Raw genomic sequence first — 21107 nt, 5'->3', positions numbered from 1 at the left:
TATCTACAGTAATGAGGAGAATAGGTATGTTTTTTCTCTGAGTATCTTATGAAGAAGAGTGTCTTCATTTCTTTCCTTTTTAAACAAGAAATACTGAAACAAATCTGGAGTGATTTGATAACATTAAAGAGTAAATCAGAATTGACTATTAAAACAACATCTTCTGTTTCTCAAAGCTGCATTCTATCTATGAGATTCTACTTCACAAAGCAGATTATCATAAATTTGTAACTTCAAAATCTGATTTCTTTAAAGAAGAGAGGCTATTTCCCTCTAGATGGTAGAGAATCTGCAGGGTTAGATTTAATTTCATGGATTGGACATACTCTGTATGGTTTCAGAAATGCTGAATATATTTTTGAAGGGAGCCCAGATCTTGATGTTTCTAGGAGATCCTATGCATCAATCCATTCTGACATTAATTGTATGAAAGTGAGGCTCCAACTCATCTCTGTATAAACACTTCCACTGACTATGGATCTTTGAAGTGTTTTCTAAGCATGAAACATGTCCTGCAACCCCTCCAACTCTTCTACATCATCAAATATTTTGTATTTCTTATCAAGACAAGAATCCAAGTAAATATTAGAGAAATGTTTCCTAATATATTGAGAAAAATTTAGTGTTTAGTCCAATAAAATTTTAACTATATAAACCAGCAAATTACTTTCATATGCACATTTCTAAGTGAGAAATGTGGAGATATTTATGGGAGAACAGACTCTTTAATATATTGTCATCATGGGGTTTGAAAACTATGTTAGTCCAGATGAGCAAAATGAATTTTCAAACCTCATTATGAACAAGGAAATATTCTCTGTGAAATGCTTTTACCCATTAATTTCTGAAACAGTTTCTCTCACACTCATACCCACATAACATTCTGCCAAGAGAAAATAACTTACCCTGCACTACAATTTGCAAGACAGGGCTCTTTACCTAATGTATTTCACTAAAAAATATCAAGTATCTTAGATATCTGTACGACTCTTCATTCACATTCTTTTTAACAGTGAAATACACCTGACATTTCCTTGCCTTCTTTGAGTATCTCAGCTCATACTGCATGCTTTCTTCTTACACAATACCCACCAGATGTTTAATGCAAATATTGAATAAAATGGTTAATTAAGAGTCTCACCAGGGCTGGCTTGAGGCACAGGCTAAGTAGGCAAGTTTGCAGGATCTAAAATGTCACCAAAGCACCAAGACAACAAGGCTGTCACCAATAACTTCCCAATCAGGAAATGTCTGTACACCCAATGTGTGCAGCAGATTCCAGTGTTTCTCATATACAAATATTTTGCACAGTCACACAATAATCACTGCAACAGATGCTGTTTCACCGTCCCCAAAATATGACTGCAAAGTATTCTGATTTGAATATGAAGTTTAAAGGAATCTGCTTGAAAGGAATCTGCTGAGCGCATGAAGAGATAAGGTAAAGACAGTGTTATTTCAAGATGCAACATGTGCTGATGAATCCAAACTCTGTCCTTGCCTAGATATGCCAAGTGCACCTAAAACCAGCCCTGAACCTATGCTATCAAGTTGTTTTTATTTTAAAAACTACACTAAGGGACTGATCCAAAACCCACTGAAGCAAGTAGCCTTTTTACTAATATGCTTCAGTGACATTCTGGGTCTGGCCCTAATACTATGTTAATGTTAAAAACCAGAAGCAAATAGTTAACGGAATTTATTGATTTGAGGGGGATGGGGGAGAAATCTCAGTTAAACCTATGTTTACACATAAAGTCAGCAATCTAGATATGTTAAATAATCACTGCACACGCAACTGATAAGTGCAGAAAACCAAGCAAACCCCAAGTCTGAAGCATTACTCAAATACTAGTTACAAAGCCAGAGGAGCACTGCAAAGCCAAAAAGGCATCATACAATCAAGGCAATGCTTAGAGTGCAGCAAATCATTATGAGGCAGCATAAAGCTCAGCAACTAGAAAAAACTCCAGGAAGAAAATAAATTGATAAGGCAGCATTTGTGCAGAAAAAATATATATGGACCTTTATTATTACCTTCAGAGATAGGACTAGGAGTAGACGCAGGAAACTGGTATGTAGGAGAATAAGGATTTTCTTCTGCAGCAGAGAAAAGCAGTGGATTTTGAGACTATCCACAATGAAGTGGAGGTTCTGCTTCATCCCCCAACTTCTATCACCACATGATTTTATTCCCTACTTTAATAACACTATGGTATCGTACTTTAAAAGAGATTAATGGATTAGCAAATATTTAGTTGTTTTATGAATCCCACAAGAAGGTATACTGGGCATAACTGAATTTCCAGGCAGTGTAACAGAAAACTAGAACCTGAATCTAGTTATTATTAGGGCACTATAGTACAGTTAACTCAAAGCACAAGACAACAGATACTCTGACTAAACTTCTGGTACCTTCAGGTTTTTGCTGGATTTCAGGAAGTTCAGGAAATGTGTAGGTAGGGCAATAAGGGTTTTCTTCAGGATTGTCTAAGGAGAGGAACATGATTTGCAAAAAAGAACAGAGAGGACAGATTTTAAGGGGAAGAAGGGCGAGCCAAGAATCCATTCAAGTCGACTACAGTCCCTCACATGCTGATGACACAACCTAGAATGCCTTTTTGTTTATTGCTGCCTTGCATGTCTGGTCCTTGTGAAAGATCCTGGAAGCCAAGGGGACTGAACTCATTCTCTTCCATCTGTGCATGGGTTTCAGCTGAGCTCAAGAACCTCTGTTAGGAGCAGCAGGATTAGGAAATAGTTTAACTTCTCCTCTTCCCATCCACTACAGCACAGCATTTATTTATGCATAAAGCTCATCAGGACAGCACCTGCAACAGCAAATACAGCTCCAGTTTTGCATGCTCTGCATTTTGTTCCAGAAGCACAGAATTGAGCTGCGCCTGCCTGCGAGTCGGGCTGTTCAGAGGGTTCAGCTTGCAAGTGCTACTGCAGCCATTTCTCACACAGAAAAATGTGAATGTATCAGCAGTCAGGCATAGAAGTGCCCCAAGGTGGGAATCCCCTGAGAGTTCACCACTATTAAGTTTTTAAGTGCTCACAACAATTCTAGGTTTTCAAAGGAGAAAGATTAGGGTTCTGAAAAAGGAGAGTTCAGATTCTGAACTCACAAAAAATTAATGGAAACCTTTCCACTGTTTTCAGTGAACTTCAAATCATTCTTTGTTGTGCAGGTACTAAGGCTTAACAGTGTAAAAAGTTTCCTCTTATGCACAGAGAAGTTTCAGAGATAACCTACTGTATTTTAAATACAGTGGATTGCATTAGCTGGTAAAACTGGAATGCAGGGATCTATTTTCTCTTATTATGGAATTATTACCGACTTTTCTGGTCTCAAATAGTACAGTTGATTTCATGAGGACACTGCAGTTCACCTTTCAGAACAACTCAGACCTTTCTTTGGACTTCATTGTTCTCCTACCTTTGACTTCAAATTCATTGGTTGAGTTCTGTGGTGCAGAGCACACACTAGTTAACATAAAATACTTTTATTTAACATCCAGTAAAATTCTTCATATGAATGAAACAAAATGTCATCAAGGTGATGTTTTAAAGTAAATAAAAACCATCTGTGCTACAGTACCTCTATTTAGCTTGTGGATCTGTTTGAACATTGTCTTGTACCAGTCCTTCGATCTGTCTGTATTCTGTTGGAAAAATAAATACACATAGAAATAATCAATACTGACTTTACCAGCCTTTCAAAGTTATTACAAATCTTTGAACAATGAAAAAAAATTACACTCCATGTAGGAGCTGTATCATATGAATATCCTGAAATACTAATTATTTCACTCAGATATATCATCTCATATGTTTCACTCATGTAAATAATAATGTAAAAGCTTTGCAGAGACAGGTTGTAATCTCTTTAGAACTGGAGATTATATGAAATGTTTTGTATATTGATCTGGTTTGACATCCAAAATTAAACAACTTCCCTGTTTTAGTCATACATAACAATTTTCTAAGTATTCAGTGGAAAGTTAGAAACATGGAGTGTTTACGTAATTCTGGAAACTAGTTGTAAAAATAGGTTAATAATTCTTTTCATAATTTTCCCTGAACACTGAATGAATGTAATCCCATATAAAAGCAGTATCTGCCTCTAAGATGGCTAAAATGAGACAAAACTCTCCTTCAGCTGCTAGATGGGAAGGAAACACAGGAGCAGAAAATATCATTTTCAGGTATTAGGAGAAGAAACACTTATTTTTAATTTACTTTTCCCTGAAGCAGCTGAAACAGGTCATAGATAACAAATAGAATAATTAATCAAAAATATATTGGAATTAGAATTCTATCTTCACTTAAATCTCTGCAGCTTTAGTGAATTCCTTCAGTGCTTTTACCCTCAGTGGAATTCCAATGTCATCGACAGAGGTATCAGCCATGTAGTGAGGGCTCCTGGCAGTGCTTCTCTTTTCCTCCACTGCCCTCTTCTCACTAGGCACAGTCTCCTGAGCCGGCTTGTCCCGTAGAAGTGCTGAATCAACTTTATCAGAAACTAATCTGTCTGGCACTGAATCTGGAAATGACAATGGGGCATTTTTACCTCATCCCAGCATTTCAGAACATCACCATATTCTGCTCTTTTAAGACAAAAATTCTAGCAAGTAGTTGATGAGACAGACTGTCACTGCTGGTTGTGATCAGCAGCTACACTGAAGGAAACATCCCCAGAAAATGCCCAATGCCAGCAACAGCAGGCAAGCATCTTAGTTATCATCACACATCTCATGACAGTCTCAGCTGTCATAGAAGACAACAATTTTGGTTTCAACAATTGTTTCTTTTGACCAATTAATAACTCTACAATGTCAGACTTCATCAAAAAGCAGCAGTAGTACAGTCTCCTGTACATATTTTTCTACTGATTTCAACCTAAAGGAGAATGGTATGTGGTAGTGGTGCACTACTTTTTAACAGATTGCATTCACCTGTCTGACAATCCCATTTGTTACAGACAATATGTGATGTTTCCAATTCATTTCCATGCCCTAATCAGAGTGTGTAAACAACAAATGTTGTATAAGTATACACATGACATGATTGCACAGGAGTCTGCATAAAGATGGAGGGAAATAACTAATTTCTTCAGATTGCCTTGCTTCCAAACTGGAATTCCTTGACACTGCCCAACTGAAACCCAGGGGTAGCAGCAGGCATCACCAAGGGACTTCAGGTTGTTCTGAAGGTCTGCTGTGCAGAGCTGCAGTACAACAACCCTTACACTCTGTGAAGGATTTTTTTCTATGTGGGTTTCCTGCAGAGGAAACACCTGCAATTTTAGTCTGCCTCATCAAGACTTTTGGAAATCCTGTAATTTTTACATCACTGCATGCAATGAAGAGAGAAAGATATGTTTATTCACATGCACATCACCATCCTGCCCAAAGCCATTAAATGTGTAGAAATCTGATAGGGCCAGACAGTGGTGGAAAGGCTCATGCATAGCAATGCATCGATCTGTTGGTACCATAAGCAAACACAATTCTGCCCTGCAAAACTCAGAACTAAACAATTTGTGTTCAAAAGGTTGGTAAATTTTATGACTTAGGACAAACAGATGAGTAATTTAGGTGTTTGGTATATTTCTTTGCGGTTCCTGGGCAGTGTGTTTGCTAAAGGCACCCCACAAGCTATCAAAGCAGCAGCTTTGCTCCAGCAGAGGCAGCAGCTGGGGGGTAGCAGATCTTTCATCATACCTGCCAGGCTACTAAGCCTTTTTTGCTGTTCTGTGGTAAAGGAAGAAACAAAACAAAAGAAATACAGGACAAATGTGTGAGACATAAACAGCAAGGCTCTGGTGCTGCATTTCTGACAGGCAAGAAATACACTGTAGAATGATAGCAGTTGCTGGAGAGAATCTGTTTTCAAATACCCTGCCAAAGTGACAGCACACAGTCCCTTCTCCACATAGCAGCCTTGTGGGATAACATAAATCTCATGATGCAGTGACCAATACATTTGCAAAGAGCACTTAAATTTTCATTTTTTTCATACAACATCAGAACATCAACATCAGAATAAACATCAGAATATTTAAAGCATTGGATAGGAGACAACTTGAAAACCAGTAAAAATTCACAGTCAAGCAACTTGGTAACTAACTGTGTTACCATTATCATGAAGTGTATTTTGAAATAATACTGCTGCAGCATTTCAAAGGGATATAGGAAAGGATAAAGTCATTGTTGGTACTTGCTGAGTCTCATCACATATTACTGAGCCACAGATTCAGTGATTTGTGCACAGACACAGCTTGAAGGCTTTGATTCTCTAAACAGTCCCCTTGATTAGAGGCTTTTCATTAACCAGTTCCTAGACTGGAGTATTTGTGATATCTTTCAGCAGGTTTTACCACCCTAAAGTTCGTGCTTTCTAAAAGGATGTCCAAATGACTTACCCAAATCACAGCTGGGAATAAACCAAGAATGCTTAGCACTCTGCTCTCTGCTTTTTTATATTACCTAGCAATTATTTCTTTTCTTTAAAGCATGAAAGCCATTTGAAAAGAATAAAGTATTTTACTGACATAAAAAGCACAAACCGTTTTGAAAGCTCATATTGTTAGAACAAAGATTAAAAAACTTTAATATACTAAACAAACCTGTTATAAATTTATGATAAACCATGCCATGCAATGCCTGCACAGGAAATAACTGTGCTTTGGGGTGGCACAGAACACTTGCCAAGCAAGTCTGCTGTAGTAACAAACCTCCAGGTTTTCCAGAGGAACCCACCTTCACTACATATTGGTACTAAATGGATCATCTCAGCAAGGGAGACTGGTATTTCTCCTCAGTGCAGCTCCCTCACCAATACTTCTAACTTTGATCTTTAGCCCCAGCCCTCTGCTCTGCTGCCCACTGATGGCAAGCTGCTCCTGTACATAATGTTCACCCGACAGGAAAAAACCCCTGCATGCACTGGGTGAAAGGAAGGGCCAGTGCTCTGAGCCAGAATAGATGGGAACCACCTGCTACAGGGTTCACTGGAATAAGCAGGCCACCAGGAATAGATTGCTGTATTGTAATAAATGCTGTATTAAAAGAAATACTGTATTATAAGAACTACAAATGAAAAATGTAACAATTCCCACCTCTGGAACTTGAGAGGAAAAAATGTGACAATGGTGTCACCAAGGAGAACTGTGTTGAATCACTGAGATCTTCTGACAAGAAAATATAGTTTAAGAAGTCAATGCTTGAGAGTTTTTTCCTATCTCTTTCCCACAGAGAATATAATTAATTAATAGAATTTTAATGAAAAAACTCAAATGTACTTTTTACACGAAGGGGAGAATTCCTTTTCCCTTGTATCTCAGTGTAGGAAAGGGAGCAGCTGATGGATAGAAGCAGGAGCAGGAGGTGTCTGTTATTTCACTCTCCTGCCTGACCAGAGCCAGACTGTAGCCCCAGACACACACCAGCTAACTGAAGCTTTCACTTTTGATCTTGTGTTCTGCGAGTGTAAGCAAAGGCCAAAAGCTTGTAGGCTTCTCAGACAAAGGGTCAAGCAGAGAGATAAAACTGCTGGCAGAAATGAAGGAATGATTATAGATGCCCTCAGAGGTACCTCAAGAAGGCAGCACTGGAGGAGACTAAGACTTGAAACCAGTATAAAAAGGGGAAGAGGAAACATTTGAGAACCTGTTTGGTGCAAAATAAAGGTGTTGAAATGAAAATTTGCCAGACGTAAACAAGAGGCTCTGAAATTACTTGTTAATAAGTATGAATTTTATTCAGTTGGTATTACTGAAATCCAAGAGGAAAAATTCTGAGATCTTTCATCCCAATTTACTGAGATCAAGCAGACAAGAAAGGATATAGTCTGCTTCATGTGTTTCAAATGCCATTACCCATTTCTAAGTCTCTGATGGCTCCAAATCAACTAGCAATGAACTAGCAAATAAAGTACTAAATAGTAAGAAGTAGGTGGTGTCTGGTACAAGAGTCACTTCAGAGAATAAGAGAGCTAACTCCTTAAAAAGCAATCAATATTCCACTGAGGAGAAAGAACATCACATTATCCATCAGGAAGGCTAAACTGCTGGAGACTTCAGACTTCCAGCATTAAAATGACCTTGAAATTTCTAATTTACAGGGTATTTCAGAGCATAAAAAAGGAATTTTCACTAAACATCATCTTGACATGAAGGAATTGATTTCAGCACAAAACATAATTAACCATTCAGGGCAAGGTGGAAATTTGATATATGCCATGGGAGCAACCTAGTTTTGTATTGAACAGATCAGGTTCATAAAGATGAAACCAAATATGAATCATGTCAGCCAGAACAGAAATTCAATAGCTAGCTAAAATTTGAGAACCATTTAAAAATATTAAACAGAAAAAAAAATATTAATGCTATGCTGGGATAAATCCTAGATAGGAATGGAAGCACAAGGAACTGCAGGAAACCTTCAACACAAAAAATGATGGGAAATGTGCACCTACAAGAAGGCAGCATATGCTGGGAAGTGAAAGAAAATTACAGTGGAATAAAAGCATTAACAGAATGTCTCAGACTTAAAAATAGGTTTGAGGCACAAGAAGAATAAACAGAAACTAGCAATGATCTTGTTCTTTTACAAAATAGGCATGATGGTAATAAAAGGGAAGAAAAGATGATTCTCAAGATCAAAGACTGAAGCCTGTTTTTAAAAATTACCAAAATTCTCTATTAAATTCTAATTATCAAAAATCTCATGAGGGTCTGCAAAGGAGCACATCAATGCTGTAATTAAAATGGTTACGGTATGAAAGTGCAGGCCTTGACCCTATTATCTGATTTTATTTTCCCTTTAAGAAGGTAAGCCATAGAAATAGTGGCTAGATTCCTGGAGCTTCCCAAATCCACTGGAAATCAAGGCAAACTGGACTGCATCTCTGTGGTCTGTTACAAGCTACGGTCTTTAGTGATGTACAACAAAATGGGAAGCTGTGGTAATGCCAGCCACCAGGAGAACTTAAAAGGAGAAGCAGAGTTTCCCTCCAAATCCAGAGGTAAAGAGATAGAACTATCTATTCAGCTTTTGTGAGAAAGGTGTTGATTCCTGGGAGTTCTCAAACACGGCTGCTTTGCTCATTTGCAAATCCAGAGCTCAAGCATTACCGCAATATGAGTTTGAGTTGATCCAGTTACAGACAGAGGAAAAAATTGCCAATATCAAACTTTTGGGCAAGTAGATTATTTACTATTGGGCAAATTCTGCTACAAATTCAGACATCAAATCTCTCCCACAGTAATAGAAAATACAGCTGCTTTTACACTGCAGTAGCTGGAAAGAAGCATATCACCTTTTCAAGATAGCACAAGCTACCCTGTTTCTACAGACAGATATATGGGAGCATACTACTCTTTCTACCACAACAAGACACCTGACAGCTGTTACCTTGCAATAGCTTACTCATATGTCACAGCCCAGTTAAAAACATCTCCCCAGCCTCAAAGAGCTTCTGATCCACAGGTTTTAATTAGAAAAAACTTATCACTCTTACTTGCCTGTTGTATGCTCCAGTCACTAAGACTATTTTGAGGCAACTTTGTTAGTTCTTAGTAGTCTGGACCTAATTATCAACAGCACATACATTCTCCAGTTCCTTGTAGCATAACAGTTTGTTCATTTTGAGCCAAAATTATCTATATGCAAGTCTCCTTACCTCGATTGTGCTGCAACAGGACAATAGTGGGATTGACAATTGTGGTAGAAGGATAGGCAGAGGCAGACTTGCTGATGGAGGTAATGGATGCTGGATAGTCAGTGCCAGGCTGGGGCACTTCATTTAGCACAGGACCTGGGTCCTGGAAAAAAGAGCAACACATGATTAGCAGCATGCCAATGGTGCTACACTGGGAAAATCTGGGAAAAACACCAACATTTTAGGCTGAATGAGAAGCATAATCACAGCAAATTTAGTAAAAAAGGCATAAGCACAAGTACTACCCTGCTTCTTGTACATACCCTGCTCATTGTTAATGAAATTAGTTTGCTAAGGCAGTACTATAGTTATTTGGTGTTGGGTTTCACAACTCCAACCCCAAAGGAGGGCACTAAGTTCATCTAGCAGACACTTTGGAGCAAACACAAGGTGCCAGAAATTAGCAAATCTGGTTTGGGGAGGGGGGAAGATGCAGACATCTTTCCCCTGATACTTTCACACACAAACATTTGTTCCAAGAGTATTCCTTTCATAGCAAGCCAGACATGCAAAACTCATGCAATTCTGGAATGAAACAATATTACTGCAGCTGGTTTGATAAGAAAAGTCTACGGAATTAAGTTAGCACCATCACTCAGGAGACAATGTGATACCTACCTGATTAAAGTAATGACATAAAAAGGCCCCAAAACTGACAGAGGGTAACAAGTAGGACTCTAGTAAGGAAGATGGATTTGCTGCTGGAGCACAGGTAGCAAGCTGCTCTTGCTCTCCTAAAGCATCTAGTTCCATTATTTGCTTATTTTAAACCCACCTCTGATATCACCACAGCTCTGGCTGCTCTGTAGAAATACAGGCTGTGTCTGCAGGGAGACTTTGAAAACTAGCTCACCTTTGAAAAGCCTCAGTCCATGGATATTGGACTTCTGGTGGTGGTGAGGTGGCTAAGATAAACAAGAGATGATGACTAAAGACTGTGTGTGCATCAGCTTAGACTGAGAATTTTCAAAGCTTCTTATGGAATCTGGATACACAATTACCCTTAATGGGGACTGAGCATCCAAACAAAGAGAATATGGGACAGCAAACCAAATTCCTGCACTCCTGCTGTTCCACTGCCAGACTCAAATGCTGCAATCCACTGATCTGTAAAATCAGCTGAGCGTTCAGGGTATTTTCATCATTATTAAAAAACCCTGAATAAGGCCAGAATATTCCTACAGAAAAATCCCTACTTCCAGCTTGTCTGGCTAAGTGCAACTGCAACTCAGTGCCCTTCATTCACAGCAGCATCAGATGAAAGGACTTATAGCATCAGGCAGGGGACTGAACAAGGGCCAAAGTGAGGCCTGGCACCAGAGCTCAAAGATAAATCATAGTGACAGTTGGCCATAATCAGAACAAGCAACTACAGCCTCTCCAGCATGGAGGGGAAATGGGAAAGAACAACCTTATTCTGCAGCAGCTGGTCAGGCCATAGGCATTTCATGGGGACAGAAAAGAATCAATGGTCTTCAGGAATAGATGTCCCCTAGAGAGAGACCAGCCCCCTTTTGCTGACTGCAATAATATTCCAAGCAATTAGTAAAAAGGAGGAAGAGTCAGGGGAAAGTGTGAGAGATGGCTTTGAGCTTCACTTCAATAAATAAAATACAAATAGGAATCCCTCAAAGAAGAGGGATGCTGGATCAGGCTAGGCTCAGCAGCCCCAGTGATGTCACCAAAGAGGGTGAACAAAGACAATAGAAAACAGCTCACTAACTACATGCCTAAAGTGAGCATGTCCAAAAATGCTTCAACTCTCATCTCAAGAAAGTCAGGTACAGCAAAGTTTCCACTGCTCCTCTATGACTTGGATGCCTCCTGATTTTTTTTCTGGAATCTGCAGATAGACTCCATTAGGAAAAAAAAAAAAACTAAAAACCACAAAACAACCCAAAAACCCCCTCCAAAACATAAATAAACAACACCAAACAAACAAAAACCAAAATACCAAATCCAAACTTTAATTCATTGCTCTCTGCAATAAAAACCCTACCAATTTTAAGAAAAAATAGAAAGGCCAATGTTGAGAACTTTTGAAAATACCATCCTTGGTTGTTTTTTACTTTCCCCCAGCCCACATGCCTGTTTGCTAGATCCCTATAGAGTCAAAGGGCAGAGCAAGCACCATCATGAGAGAATGCAGTTTCTGCTGAACTTCTTCCTCGTCCTCACAAGCAAGCATAAAAAAAAGGTGGCTGTAAGATTTTCAGCACGAGGAGGTGAGGGTACTTTTTGCCCTCCTCTGCAATTTTAACTGAGAGTCACTTTTCCTTCTTGTCTTTGAGGACTCTTTTAAAAGGTGATGAGCCTAAAGAGAAACAAAATCTAACTCAAGATGAACACAGTAAATTCCAAGTTCAAACTCTTGTGGACTGAATTATTAAAAATTTTCAAAGACAAGCAATTACAAAATGATGAGACACTCTCTGCCTAATGTATCGCATAGCACCTCCACGCTTGGAGGATTCTTAGTACAGTAACTGATCTTACAACTTGCAGGTCATTGGATACTGGCAGCAATCTTACACTGATTTTATCAGGGATTTGTGTGGAGAGCATATGGTCCTGTGGCTGCAAGTGGAACAGAAAGCCAACCCTAACCTTTAACTGGCCTGCTGTTGCTGCTTTAAATGTTATTCAAACACAATTAAGGATGCTATAAAAAGAGCCTGAAAGAATCAGTTAGTTGCAGCTATTCAGTTTATGCAGAATTCATTATTCTGAGCAAATCCTGTGAAGACTCTTAAGGTGTACATCACCCAGCAGAATGGGCACAAAAGGAGACAGTCAAATGCTGCAAGAAGTCAAAAGAAAGTTCAAAGCTGCACAAGGCAGGCAAACTGCATGCACTAGTACGGGACGCAAACATGGTTTCAGTTGTCATGCTGCTGGCAGGGAGTGAGTCATCACTCCTCCCTCAAGTTTAGTATTGCAAGGAGAAAGTAATTTTAATCCAGGAATACAAATTTAGGAAAAGGGCGAGGAGGGTACTTGGCAAGCTTACTGTATGTGAGATGACTCCAGTGATTTCAGGCTTCAAGCCCCTGTGCAAAGCCCCCGTGACTGGAGGGACAAGTGAAGGTGGTGATGAGAAGAATGGCAGTTTCGGGTAAACAGAGGGTAATGTGCCAGATGTGGAGGGTGCTTGGTTATGGTGGGATCCCCTCTGGAGATGTGGGGGAATAAAATCGTCTAGAGTTGGAAAAGTCAAGGGTGAGCCAGGAGAAACAATCTCAGGGAATACGGAGCCTTGCCCGAAAGGAACCAGAGGCGGTGGTGGAGTGCTGGAGCTGCCTTCTTGTTGTCTGTCTGGATTAACCTGAAGGAGGGGGACTACTATAACTCCAGGCTGAGCTGAGGTGGTGGCAGTGGCATCCTGTTGGAAACAAGGTGTTGTTATGCATTGGGGGAGATTGTTACTTTAGTCTAATGCAGCCATATCGTGTCATGCAAGGAATGTACCCAAAATGATACAAAGCCCCAGAAGATCTTCTTTCCTTCAGGAGACATACTTCTTCAGGTTTATAGCCCTGGCCTCTATGAACAAAACTTTTTTCCACAAAAATATTTATTCCCCCTCACCACCCCTCTTCTCCAGTTCTGTGTAGCGAGGCTAAATCAAACAAAGAACAGCTCAGCATCCACCATGACTTGAGAAGCTCTAGCCATTATACATTACAGAGCTTGTTTCTTTTACATGTCCCTAAAATAGAAAGATCCTCACCAGTCCAACCCAACTCCCTACAAACACCACACACACATACACAAACACACAGATCAACACTGAGGGGACATATATGGGGTGTTAAATATTATCAAGTAAAAGACCACAAGACTCAGGGCAGCACAACAGGTGCTGAGAAATTAAGGTAGGAGGGGAATAAAGCATTAAGGGAACATTGTAACGAATTAAAGAACTGTTCGCTCAGCTGCAAGAAAACAAGGTTATGGAGAAAACATGTACCATGCTGCGTCCCATTGCCTTGTATGGTGGCTGTCGCTGCTGAGTAAGGTAAGGCTCTTTTCTCATCCTGTCCTCTGTGGCAGCTGTGCTCTGGGGCTCTAGCACTCTGTCCCTCACAGCTTGCGGAGCTGATGACTGAGTCCGGGAGGGCTGGCCAGCACCATAACTAACTGCGTCTTTGCTGAGAACAATGTAAAAGTACGGCCTGGGAGGAATAGGAGGAGGAGGAGCAGCAGGAAGAGACTTTTCAGTGTCTGTTACAGAGGGAACAATGTTGGTGGCCGGTGCCTGAGTGAGCTCAGCACCCAAACTGGTGCTGGCTGCTGGGTCATGTGTGGTGCCAGTGGAATTTTGAGATGCGCCTGAGCAAGTGCTGTTAGATAAACAAGCTACATATAGTTTGCTGACCTTTTTATCCGCCTTCGTCTCATGACTGGAATTCATTCCAGCCTTACTACTGGGATCTGCCCTGACAGGGTTGCGTTGTATGGATGATGCACCCGATGAGGAGTGACTTTCCAAGAGTGGCTGCCCAGCATGCATCTCATCTTTGGGGCCTGAAGAGGCAGAACGCCCTGCTGGCAAGCCTTGCTTCCCACTGGGGACAGCCCCGTAGGGGGTAGGTGATGACAAATAACAGCGTGCACTGGTGTTTGGTGATGCACGCTGTGTGTAAGGCTTGGGTGCATTCAGGTACACGCAGTCCATGATGGGCACTGGCAACAGGTTGGTCACTTTAGTGTCAGTGCGAGGACGCCATGCAAAGCTTTCCTCTTTGGGAAGAGGAGGACGGGGAGGAGCAAGGGCCTGATCAGGCAGAGTCAAGAAGGTAGGAAGGAGAAAGGAAGCAGCATCAAATGAAAGGAAAAGGAAGGAAAAAAATTAAATTTTCAGAACGAATTTGATCATTAGACTTGGGTTAAGCAGGTTTTAATACAGCAAGAATAAAAAGCAAATACAGTATCTGGAAGGCCAGTGCAGAACTCACTCACATCCATCGTCCCACACATTCTTTCTTAGCACAGCCCACTGCAGCACACAAACTTAACCCAGCCCTCAAGTCCCTGCCTACGTGTTTCTCTCTCTGTGCTCAATAATTCTCACTACTGTGTTTTTTCAAGAGGCCTGCACAGCAACACTCACCATGCCACTGGGAAAGCCTCAGTCAAGATATAACATCATGGCTAACTAAATTCAGTCTCATGCTTGCATAACTAAACACTTCCCAGCACTGGGGACATTTGAACTGCAAAGCCAAATTCAGAGTTCTAGGCCATCTCTGCATGTTAAGTGCACTGCTGAAAAATGAATATTGCCAAGTTTCAGTAATGCTAATGAAAGCAGACATCAAGTGAGTGCAGTAGCCTACTACAGCTGGCTAAGTAAAAAAGTGAGCATTTCTTCATTATAAAGGCCAGTTCTTTAATTCTCTTTAGGATTTTTCCATCCTGAAAATGCTTTCAGGCAGACCAGAAAAATTAAAAGTTTCTTGAGGAACTGAGATCATCAGAATTTGCCTCCAGAATCAACATTGTCAAGAGAGAAATCCTGCTTCTAGTAAACAATAAGAAAAGCTTTACTGGTTTTGGTATTTGGCAACATATAGCTTGCTAACTCCAAATCACCTACCTACTGCATCTCCAATTACAGTGAATTTTTTATGAAAGCCAAACTGTTTTGAGATAAAATAACAGTACAGAGTTTTCAATTTAGTTATTGCTTTTTTTGCCAGTAGCTGAAAACAAAGATCTACTGGAAAGAAAAGAATACCCACCTGGTGAACAACAGCTCCTTGGATTTTTGCAAATTAACCATTTGGAGACTGTGAAAGTAGGTTTTACAAACACCCTGTTGACATACCTTTATGGGCAAAGGCTACCTATACCACTGCTAAAAATGTCCAAACCAGAGAATGAAGATGCCTTAACAGCTTGCAACATTCAAATCTGGAAAGGTATGTCCTTTAAAAATCATCCATATATGACAAGTTGTGGCAAGTACCTATTCTTGTTATATGGATATAGATGTAGAAAAATTTAATAAAATTACAGCTGCTGTTCCAAATTCTGCTGTCCTCATGCTGCCCCTCTGCCCCTCTCACCCTTTCCCTGAAGCATAAGGGAGTGAAGAAGTGGATTGCTTAGTGCTGTTCTGAAGGGCTTCTGCCTCTGAACAGGTTCATTCCTTTTGGAATTTCTTCCATTTCAGCTCAGTTTGAACAGTAGTTCTTGAGACTTCTGTAACAAGTATTATGTATGCCAGTACTCACTCTGTTCATCAACAAGATCAGGAAAGGACTACAGGACAGCTCTAAGTATTGAACAGAAATGTGTCTCTCTTTAGGGTGCTGCTCCTTCATTTGAGCTGTTCCTTCTTCCACTTTCACTTATGGTACCTGGTCTGTAGCATTATTAAAGGGACCCTGATGATGGGAGCAGTCACACTGATACGGGACTGGGCTTTAAAGTGACTCTGCTTCACACAAGAATCCAGATTCTAATGTAGGGTTTTCTTACCAGCTTCTAGACTGCTTCTGTGCAGACTGAGCACCCAAAAAAAAAACAAAATAAAAAAACCCCATCAAAAATAAACAAACAAACAAAAAAACCAACCACCAAAAAAAAAAACCAACAAAAACCCACAACCAAAAAAAAAAAACCCCCAAAAAAAAACCAAAGATGACATTGCATGCATACAATGTCAGTCTGCATTCTTTCAGCAGATTGGCTTCAACAATTTACCTTCAGATAGAAATAATCTTTCCCTTGTTGGCTTCTATCAGTTGCATCTTTAAAACTGAAAGGCATTTCCCCAATATTTTATTTTTAATGTAGGGTGCAACTCTGATTTCAGCCTGCAGCAACTTCTAGGAAATAAACCAGCATAAAATACAAAATAATTACAGATTATTACTTCACCTTTTTTCTTGCAAATAGCGTTGTCCTCCTCCTTTATTCACCGAGGAAACACTGTGGTGTGCCTGGATACATGAGCTCCACAACACTTTGCTGACATCGATGTTGTCCCCATTTTAAAGGCATAAAAAGCTGAGGCACAGCAACTTACCCATCTGCAGTCAAGTTTGGAGTTCAACCCAGGACTCCTGATCATGAATTCAGTGCTTGCACCCAGATGATCACCTCAGGGTCACAGAAGAAAGGCTTACCTGTGGCTTGCTGTCTGAAGAAAGGTTTGGACGCACACTCCTATAACCCTTGGCAGCCAGAGAAGATGGCTGGGCATCCCCATTGGCATCAGTGTTAGACGATGACCTCCAATCATCTGCGAGGGGAAAGAAAATTCAGATCACAGATTCCTTCCCGTATCAGGATAAGTGAAAGGAGGGGACTCTTTTCTTCTCTTCCCCGCCACTTTCTTTTTTTTCCCCCCCAGGCAACAAGAAATAATTCCAATAAAGCAACAGAAGTAACAACAGAAGCAGCCAATGTTTATACCTGTTTCTGGGTTTTCTGGCTCCAGACCTAAGTGTTTCACAGAAAGGAGGGACAGAGGAGGTGGGGGTGGAGGATAGACATAGAAGAAAAGAAAGAGGGGAAAAAATAAACCATTACATTTCCAGAAAACATGTACCAATTGAAGTCAAGAGTCAAGCTACTTCATTTCACACATAAATGCTTTCTGACAGGGCTGCGTAATTACCATAGAGACCAGCCCTAAACATGATGTCCTCCTTGTTTCTGACCTTTGTAAACACAAGGCAATTCATTCAGAGCAATGAAGAAACAATTGTTCATTGACATTCTTACTTCAGAGGCAAAAAGGCTGCCCAGCTAGCTACTTTCTAAAGCTGCAGCTTGACATCCAGACACCACAAATTGCTGGAAATTTAGGAACCCTGTATGCAGATTATGAAGACATAGCTATCCTTAACAATATCGTTATATGTGATTGAGATAAAGGATTACCAACAAACAGATCAAATTTTGCAGACTAAGTGCATGAAGGGTGTAATAAGATACAACATCACTTTATAGGCCAGTCCCTGCAGCTACCTACAGTGGTCTCATCACATATTTACCTGCTTCCCACTGGGCTCCTCCCACCCTGTACCCATTTTGCTTTTTAAGTTATATACATGAAGCTCTTCCAGCTCCAAAGTACATTTCATAAAGCAATTGAGAGAATAAGCAAAAGAAGTATTAATGAACTGATTTCCATAGTAATGGACCCATTGCTATTCAGGCTGTTGGGAATTTATGAAGCCATCAACAGAAAGGAGAGAAGCAACAGCAGGGTGTAGGAGTGAAGAAACAGAGAAAGGCAAGCATAAAAAGAGGGTAGGTCATGGGTGGAGCAGAACAGGAGTATGAGAGTAGAAAGTGGCACATTAGGGCTAGGATTAATGGATTTGCCCTTTCTCCAACAATACAATCAGAAATGATGTATGCTTTGCTTTCAAGAGCACATTTTACACCCTTCCCCTTAATGGCGTCTTGCCTTTGGGAGTTCACCTCTTTGCCAGACCCACGACACTGGCCAGGTTTGCTGTGCTTTGCCTGTCTTCTACAATTAAGTAATTACACGTCTGCTATTGAAAGACAGCAGAGCTCTGTGGCGACGCTGTCTGCCTGGGAGGACTCTATGCCAGCTTCCCTGGCAACCCAGCTGAATGCTGCAGTGGCAGTAGCACCACTCAGCTTCTTTCTGTTCCACCTCATGCCTGGGGTAAAAAGAGATTACACAGGCTGCCCTGGGGGCAGTGGGGGTGGTAGGGGAAGAAAGAAAAGAACAGAGTTTTTGGTGTTGCTGACAAACTTTAGTCAATGACTGAGCGGTCATGAAACCTGCACTAGGAGTCAGTGTCTCTACTGGTGTGGTCCTTGCAAGAGGTTTCCAACTATGCTATGGAATTCTGGGCTTTAAAGCAAAATTATAAAGCAAGCCCAAGATCCTAGACTAACCTGTCTTGAGGTTACTATGAATAACAGATGCCAGTTAACCTTCCACCACTTACTTTCAGGTTGCTCAGCATCCTGAGGACATGGTGAAGTGATATTCCGATTCCCTTCATAGGATGGAGTTGCCCGGAGAGTTACAGCTCCTTTTCCACTGCAGACTTTTGTGGGATCCATTTCTACAGGAAATGCACATGCACAGAAGAAACACATAGAAAGGGATGATGCAAAGCTATCAGGAGCCATCAGAGCTCTAGAGTAATGTTAGCATGGTTGTCTCCAGGTGAATCAATCTAGTAATGTTTGTGCAGATGAAGATTAGCTCTGTATTTATAGCATTGAGAAATCAAAGCAGTTTTATATTCATGTAATCGATGAATGTAGCAGTTAAGTTCTGAGTTGGTGCAAAGGAGGGAAGAAAAAGGAGTGTTTGAACCAAAGGTCACAGGTCCATTTGCTTTATTTGTTCTACTTTGTACAGAGATACTGTGCTAGAAAGGACAGTCTTCCATTACACCTACAGCTCTTTTATAGGTATGTGACAGTGTTATAATGCACACACTTTGTGTGCCAAAGCTTAAAAATGCCTTTTGTGGAGGACTGAAAGAGGAAAAAAAAAAACTTTTGACCACTGGAAAATAAAATCTTGTAACAATGCTGAATATGATCAAAAGGCAAGGCACTGCAAGTCACCTCCCTGCCATCTCCCCACTTCATTGCAGTGTTTCACCTTCTGACACAGGAACCCAAATCCTAGAAAGAAGGAAATTTCACACATGCCTATTCAGATCAACCTGTGATCATGATCAGATAACAGATCATGCCAGCATCCTTGCTGAGGCACAGTTCAGCACAGCTTCTGTGCAGGCTTACCTTTGTGTATTTCAGTCCATGATATGGGTTTTCTCCTCCTGTCATCCTATTAAGTAATAACAAACCAGTACTTCAAAACTACCTCTCTTTCTCCTCCTACTTAAAAATCTTTCTGGAGAGTTGTTTCCTTTAAGATACTTCTGGAAATAATAAGCCTGAAAAGTTTCTTGTTTCTCTAGGCTATTTCCATACACAAACACATCACCTCCTCTTCTCATGCACTATTAGTGACCTGCAGCTACCATCAGACCTCGCTTACCTACACAGAGGTACCAGCCCTACCGTGACTGCACAGGGAGAGTGAAAGGTACTGAGCACATGCTGCACTACACAAGTGACAACACAATAATTTTTATTTTTATGGGTGGAGGATCATGCTGTCTCTGCATGGGGACAGATGCAGCTCTTCCCCAGGAACTGCTATTATAACAAAAATGATGCTTTCAGAATGGACAGAGGGGACAAAAGCTGTTGTTTATTGTCCAGGCAACTGCCCACATTTTTACAGATCAGTATTCCCTGTCAGATTTCAGCAAGGCAATGCCCCACCAAACCCACAGTAGTACAGTGCCTAGAGACCATAGTAACACCTTGGCTGATGTTGCAAACCATGCAAACTACAGCCAGTGTGGTCACAATATGGGGAAACATCAATATGTCAGATGGACAATGGCAGTAAGGGAAGAAACTCAGTGAATGTCAAACCCCTGTCTCTTCCTGAAAGCCCTCTGTGCTGGCATCTCCACTGTTGAAACCCTTACATGGGTTTCCAATGCTTTAGGGATTTCACAAAAAGCATCATTTTAGATCCATACTTAAGACTATAAAAAAGATGGAGTAAGCAAGAAATCAGAGCTTACTTTCCTATAGTTCAGCCCTTAGCTAACTGAGGCAGCATTGAGGCAGCCTCTGTGAGGAGAAAGACTATCCACCCAGTCATATCAAAAGGTGTTTCATCCTTAAATATACCACAGCTGATCACAACTCAAGGTCACCCACATCCCTGGTGAAATAGAAGTTGACTTCTCTGACTGATTTTTGCACGATTCAGGAAGGGTCAGGATTCCTTTTGCCCAAGAGTGCATTTCTGGCTATCATTCCCATCCACATGGCACAACACAGAGCCCAAGGACTCTATGGACTCACTTTCAAACCACAGGACAAAGATGTAAGCTCCAAGACCCCAGTTTTAAGACTGCTGTAACAGTAAAGCATGGACACAATGTTGGGAGTCACTAGGCCTGATATAAACATCCACAGAGAGTGCAGAGTAGCTGTCTTCCTACAACCCTATGCCTACATTTGCTTCACAGGCACTGGAGAGAAATGGAAACAGAGCTCAACATGTATGACACGTCAAAACAGTATCTTCATCATATTGGAGGAGAATCAAATTTGGGAATGAATTCTTTTTTTTTTTTTCCATACAACAGATTAAACCCGTATATTAAATCAAAAGAATAAGGGTCAGGAAAAAAAAAATGCTCTGAATAAAAAAAAAATAAAATAAAATGCTTTGAAAATATTTGAAAATAAAATCTTGCCAGACTATCTCACCTTGGGAGATGAAAATCAATGTCTGGAATGATGTATTGCTTCACAAATTACAGAAAACAAGA

General features: G+C 40.6%; 1 protein-coding gene and 1 long non-coding RNA gene across 51 annotated transcripts in view; one reads left to right on the top strand and one right to left on the bottom strand.

Annotated features, from left to right (window-relative positions):
- Window positions 1-21107, bottom strand: part of SORBS1 (sorbin and SH3 domain containing 1) — a 208571-nt gene that overhangs the window by 39943 nt on the left and 147521 nt on the right. For 35 of the 50 annotated variants that reach the window (XM_085583534.1, XM_085583538.1, XM_085583535.1 and 32 more), the window contains 11 exons: window positions 18675-18794; window positions 17155-17181; window positions 16866-16981; window positions 13700-14506; window positions 12740-13111; window positions 9691-9832; window positions 5730-5759; window positions 4374-4549; window positions 3605-3668; window positions 2416-2490; window positions 2038-2100 (listed from right to left, as the gene is read on the bottom strand). In XM_085583534.1, the coding sequence (XP_085439660.1) occupies window positions 2038-2100; window positions 2416-2490; window positions 3605-3668; window positions 4374-4549; window positions 5730-5759; window positions 9691-9832; window positions 12740-13111; window positions 13700-14506; window positions 16866-16981; window positions 17155-17181; window positions 18675-18794 (1992 nt within the window). The remainder of the gene's footprint in view (window positions 1-2037; window positions 2101-2415; window positions 2491-3604; window positions 3669-4373; window positions 4550-5729; window positions 5760-9690; window positions 9833-12739; window positions 13112-13699; window positions 14507-16865; window positions 16982-17154; window positions 17182-18674; window positions 18795-21107) is intronic. The other 15 variants (XM_085583553.1, XM_085583524.1, XM_085583544.1 and 12 more) reach the window with 10 other exon arrangements.
- Window positions 14496-16737, top strand: LOC146767047 (uncharacterized). The gene is made up of 2 exons (XR_014956304.1): window positions 14496-15653; window positions 16636-16737. It is a non-coding gene; the product is annotated as an uncharacterized LOC146767047 (long non-coding RNA).

This window comes from Lonchura striata, chromosome 6 (assembly GCF_050655825.1).
Source record: "Lonchura striata isolate lonStrDom1 chromosome 6, ASM5065582v1, whole genome shotgun sequence".
In the NCBI taxonomy this organism is placed as follows: Eukaryota; Metazoa; Chordata; class Aves; order Passeriformes; family Estrildidae; genus Lonchura; species Lonchura striata.
The sequence above is the reverse complement of the archived record's forward strand: the minus strand, read 5'-3'. Positions and strand labels throughout refer to the sequence as shown.